Consider the following 6000-nt stretch of genomic DNA (forward strand, 5'->3'; position numbering starts at 1 on the left):
AAGTGAACAAAAAAAAGCTACTAGTGGTATATTTCCCTTATCAGATATCTAAAGTGAAGGACTAGATCAAAATATAGAACACTTTTTTTTTTATTTTGTTATCATATATGCAAAACTTTTTTCATAAACAGCAATCAAAAATGCTGTCTTGTTTTTTTTTTAACATACCGATTACCTTTATTTTAGAATATTTACAACCCACCAATGCAAACATCGGATCCATCAAGTCCAACCTTAACAGGAGGTATAAAGAAAAATGTCTGCAGCCAGTTGCAAAAAAAAAAAAAAAAAAAAAAGGAAAAATATCCTTCCACACTAAAGCACACCGACTGCTGTTAAGTCCATGGATCAGCACTTTTCCCTGGAGTCTAAAGTGCATCATCAGAACCACTAATCTCTTTCCTCCACAAAGCTGATCAATTTGGTTTTGATGTTATTAAGGAGTTGTTCTAAAAGCATTTTACCATATACTGTAATAGCTAAATCTTCCTCTGAACATGGCAGTTCAAGATCTGTTTGCCCTGTTAAATTTCTCCTGGAATAAAAAAAAAACTGACTTGCTAAATTCTTCTAAGATTCACCAAAATATTTTTGCCCATATATCTGTGAAATAGTATCTTTTCCCCCCTCAAGTAAAATAGTGGCAGAATTCAAGCATGCATTGGGACAGACACAAAGGGACATTAATGGCAAAGGGGAGGGGGAGGGGTGAGAGAGCAGGGCATATGGCCAAAGCAGACCACAGATCAAGCAGAACCCATAACAGCATACAGTGGTCCCAAAAGGGCTAAATGTATTTGATATTTCCTTGTCCAAATTTGTAGATTTTTTTTTTCCACCATACTCCTTTTCTTAACCCAGCACACTGTACTTTTTCTAACATTTTTGACACCTATACCATTTGGGTAAGAAATGGGTTAGTAAACATCCTGCCTTGATGAACAACTGGAGAAATTCAGAGTTGGACTACACCAATAATCAGATATTCTAAACAATAGTCTATGCTCTCAATTTTTATAATATCATCCCTTCAGAATTAAGCTAATGTACTTTTACAAGAACTTAACATTAAGTTTCCTATGTCAAAATGTTGCTACACGTCTTATGATTGCAGTAGGCAAATACTGTAGATCATGGGCCATTCGGGTATCAACATATATATATATATATGCATTCCTTAGCCATGAATCTATGAAACGTATGATTCAGCTGTTCCACTCCAACCCTAAAAACACTTCTCCTACATCAGACAGCCTTCTGCAAAAATGAAAAAGGTGCCAAGTAAATCTAGAAATGCACTTAATGGCAACACCCAAGCCTTTCAACTGCTAAATAAAAAGAAAGTGGGGGGGTTTGAAACGTCTTCTTCCTAGTTCTAGTGTCTGCTCCATTTTTAATAATTGACTAGGAGATGACAGGCTGGGCATCTGCGGTTGTGCTCTCAAGAGCCAGATGAAGCACACGGTCTGCCCCCCACCCTAAGGGCAGCAGAACAATGGGGGAAGCCCTGGCACTCCATCTGGCCCTTAGAGGAAGATGCTTTTCGGCTCCATCATAGGCCAGATCCCCCTCTTTTTCTCTAAAGCAGCTTCCGTGTTGCAGGAGGCTCTGAGGCAATAAGAGACCCATCATCATCATCATCGACCCCCCACCCCTGCAGGGGGGGGGAGGGGGTGAATGCATTCCTCCTCAGACTTCCTTATTCACACCACCACCTACACTCCGGCCTCCTCCTGCCGGAGGGGGAGGGGTGATGCTCGGTGCCCACCTTGCGTTTCCTGGTCTCGGGGGTCCCGCTCCAGACGAAGCACTGGTAAATCACTCGCAGGTTCTGTTTCCAGTTCTCCACCTTAAAGCTGTTCACATGGGAGCAGCCGGCCGGACTCATGACAAAAACACATCAATTCACCTGAGGGAGGGGGCGGGGGGGGACCGTCACCTCCTCCTCCTCCTCCGGCGGCCGCCCCGAGAGGCCCCTCACCGGGCGGACATGGCTTTTACCTCAGGCGAAGAAGCCCCGCTCGCTCGCAGACAAAAGCAGCGCCGGGGGGGGGGGGGGCGGCGGCCTGGGCCTCCTCCCTCACTTAATTCATTGAGGGGGTGGGGGGAGGAGGAGGGGTCCCGGTGCCGGTGCTGCCCCCCACCCGCTGTCTCTTTAAATTTCTCCGGCTCGCCCTCCCCCCCACCGCCACTTCTTTCTTTTTTTTTTCTTAATGCTCTTTCGGCGAAATCAACCTAGCCCGCCAGCGACGCCAGAGCGAGGGAGGCGGGAGCAGGGGCGGGGTCGGCGTCGGATCTGCCCCGCCCCCTCCCCTCTCTCTGCAGGACGGCCGGGAGCCGCTGTGACGTCACGGCCGCGCGAGGCCTGCCTGACTCGGGCTGGGCGACGTCACTCGAGCGCCGCAGGGACCGCGCCCCCGCCCCCCCTCCCCTCCCACGGGGGCCGATTTGAAAGTTCCACAGCCAGAGCGCCTATTGGTTGGTCGCTGCGGCCGCCAATCATTGCATCGTGGGCCTGGGCTCCCCCCCCCCACCTCCCGACCTGCGGTTTGAGGAAGGGATAAAGCGATTGGCTCGCCGGTGCTGTCGGTCATCCTGCCGACGTGCCTGCCCGCCCCCCAGCAGGCTGGGTTGTTGGAGCGCATGCTGTCATATCCGCTTATCTGTGCAGTTTCTCTCTTTTACCCCAGTGATGATTTCCTGCGGGGGAAGGGCTACTACCCCAACTAGGGCAACTTGTGCTTTTAAATCTTGGCTGCCCTGCTATCTAGACGCTGCTCTAAAGATACTGGGCAAAAAGTGATGGTTTGCGCTTATAGACAAATTAAGAACATAGGAAGGATATGAACAAAGAGTTAAACTGAAGGCACCCAATTGCATCTCGAAACGCAAAATTATTCACCTTAAAGAGAGAATTTTGGGACTACATTAATGAAAGTAGATTTTCAAAACAAATTTGCTATGAAAAGTACCCCGGGAACCCTGTCTGGACACATGTAAAATATTTGACGGCAAAGTACGTGAGCATGTGCAAACCTTTCCCCAGCCTTGCCCCAGGAGCACCTCTGCTTCCTATTCTATATTCTAGTCTATAAATAGTTTATATTCCGCCATATCTCCAATGGATTCATTGCAGATTGCACTTTAAAAAAAGAAAATCTCAAAACAGATGGAATTACAAAAACATTAAACAACAAGTTATGACAAACTAAAACTCAGTCTACATTTGAAAATAAAAGTGTCCTCAACTGTTTTCTAAATACAACAAAAAAAAAAAAATACAATGTAATAGTTCTAATCTGATATGGAATAGTGTCCCAAAATTTTACAGCTAAGTACTGGAATTAATTACTCATAACTTTCAATGTAACACCCTGAAAATTTGGAGATAATAAAGTATAAGAGCATATAAAACAAGATTCTCGTCCCCTAGATAGCACAGCTAAATATTTAGATAAACATTTTGACCCCTTCAAGTTTTAAAAACCATACAAGCATACAGGTCATATGAGCCAGCTCTGTGGGTACTTGAGCACCTCCTGTATTGAGCAAATTTCTTGACCATTTCCAGGAAGGGGTTACTTCCATTGGCTTTAGCAAGACCCCCAATCATTTTGAAAAGTTGACTACTGTGATACAGGCTGTATGTGCATCATTTGACCTGCACTTTAGGTGGACAGCTTTGAAGAAGTAGGACTCTGAAATTGGTTTTGCTGGAGAATGCACTTTGATATGCCTTAGCCCTGACTCACAGAACTAACTGCTGAGATATTGGACAAAGTAAGGCCCGTGTTTACTAAGCCACGCTGTAGGTGCGCTAACTTTTTAGCTCAAGCTAAAAATTAGTGCGCACTAATGATAGAGATACCCATTATATTCCTATGGGTGTCTCTAGCGTTAACGCACACTAAAAAGTTTACATGCCTACAGCATGGCTTAGTAAACAGGGCCCTAAGGGTTGCTTTTACTCAGCTGTCTTAAACGCTACTGTGTGTTCAACATAACTTAAAATGGCATACCGTGGGACAAATTCTAACTGTGCAATAAATGTTTACTTTTTCTTGGGGTGTGTCTGGGGGGGAGGCAGAGAGTGGGTATTCCTACGCTAATCAGCACAGCTACATTACCGCAAGCTGATTAGCACAGGAATAGCTCTTGAGCCTTTACCTCTACAAAATGGGTGACGGTAAGCACCCACACACTAATTTTTTTAATAGCCACGTGCTAATGGCAACATTAGCGCATGACCATATCAATGAAAAAAGATTCTTTACATTTATATCTGCAAGAAATGAAAATAGTATACAGGGAGGAAAAAGCCTCAAGAAGCTCACAGCTAATAGCTGAAAGAGCAAGGCTTCTTCATCATTGGCAAAAAAAAAACTCCCTGGTGAGTTTAATTAGATTGCAAAGTATAACTGACCAAAGAACAAGGGGACCGATTTTGTTCCTAACGTGCCAAGCGATTGCTTACCAAAGTGCATGGAATTCTTTTTACCTCAAAGGGAGAAGTTTTGTTGTTGCACACTGAATCCATCTCACATTAGAACACATTTTATTTGTGACACAGGCGCTGTGCGCCGAAACACAGCCCATGTCGGTCTGAAATGGAAGATTGATTTTCAAGTTTTACAATTAAAGAAACTGTGTCCCGTTTTTGAAGGCTGTTGGTGTTTGTTTTTGTGGTTCACAGGAGAGAGGCAACATAATGTCCTGCAGTCCCGGCCTCCCTCCCTGACAGCTGAGTAGTGAGCAGCCAGGGTCCCAGGGCGTGAGCAGGCCTCCAAACTTCCAGGCCGCCGGCATCGGCAGCGATGTGTAAGCACTGCCTTCAGCTTGCCCTGGAAGCCTTCTTTGTACAGACACTTCCTGTTCCCGCGTAGACTCACAGAAACAGAAGCCTTGCAGATCAGCAACGCGACTGCGCCAGAGAAGAGGACTTCAGCTGGGGGTTGGGGACCCCCGCCGGCAAAGGTACCCGATGGCGGTGGGGGAGGATTGGTGGCGGGAGGGGGGGAGTCAAAGGGGTTGGCAGCGGGGGGGCCAATGCCCCCGTGGCCCCACATAGCTATGCCCCTGCTTCCCATTAATACACACATGCACACTTTGATCTGTTTCATCAAGCCATTTCCTTTCAAGTTTCAGTTTCAATGTAAACCACCTTTCATGTCGAGCAGTGACTTACAAATTTTGGTTGTGGGTCCAGGTACAATGGAATGCTTTGCCTGACTCTTTGCGTTTCTGTACGAATACAGGACACTTCAAGAAGTTGTTAAAAAACACACTTTTTTGTTCAGGCTTTTTAAGATGATGCAGTCAGAATCCAGCAGTTAATCTTTGGGGTTTTGTGTGGGGTAATGAAGTAATTGGGTTTTTTTTTTAATGTTTTCTTTTTCTTGTTATGTATGTTACGCTGGTAGCCGTTTAGGTTTAAGCGGTATAAGCTTTATAAATAAATATCAAATTGTACTAATAGTCTTATCATCCAAAAAAATGAAGTCAGAGAAAGGAAAAAAATATAAAAACTTTTATTTTATTGACAGTATGGGAAACTACTATCTAAATATCAGAGCAAAGAAAGGAAAAACCACAAGGGACAGTATTTAGCACAAATGGTCTTTGTATGCTTTAGTAAAACACTAAAGGGTCCTTTTACTAAGGTGCGCGGAAAAATGGCCTGCGCTGGTGTAGACGCCGTATTGGGAGACGCAGGACCATTTTTCAGTGTGCCTGAAAAAAAAGGCCTTTTTATTTTGGCCGAAAATGGACGTGCAGCCAAATGAAAATTGGCGCGCGTCCATTTTGGGCCTGAGACCTTACCGCCACCCACTGACCTAGCGGTGAGGTCTCACACGTTAACCGGGCGGTAATCGTCAGCGTGCGCACAATGCCGATTCCCGCCCGGTTAGCACTGTGCGCCAGAAAATAAAAAAATATTTTCTGCCGCATGTGGCGGACGCGCGTCATAATTTAAATTACTGCCTGTGCCACACGGTAGCC

The 6000-nt window shown here is 45.4% G+C and overlaps 1 protein-coding gene across 2 annotated transcripts in view; it reads right to left on the minus strand.

Moving 5' to 3' along the window:
• The window catches only part of LOC115476385 (ubiquitin carboxyl-terminal hydrolase 22-A), a 169172-nt gene extending 166993 nt beyond the window's left edge, over positions 1-2179 (minus strand). The window contains exon 1 of one of the 2 annotated variants that reach the window (XM_030212746.1): positions 1769-2179. In XM_030212746.1, the coding sequence (XP_030068606.1) occupies positions 1769-1888 (120 nt within the window). In that variant the 5' untranslated portion in view covers positions 1889-2179. The remainder of the gene's footprint in view (positions 1-1768) is intronic. The other variant, XM_030212745.1, reaches the window with a different exon arrangement.
• Positions 2180-6000: the final 3821 nt, after the last annotated feature.

This window comes from Microcaecilia unicolor, chromosome 8, assembly GCF_901765095.1.
Source record: "Microcaecilia unicolor chromosome 8, aMicUni1.1, whole genome shotgun sequence".
NCBI lineage: Eukaryota > Metazoa > Chordata > Amphibia > Gymnophiona > Siphonopidae > Microcaecilia > Microcaecilia unicolor.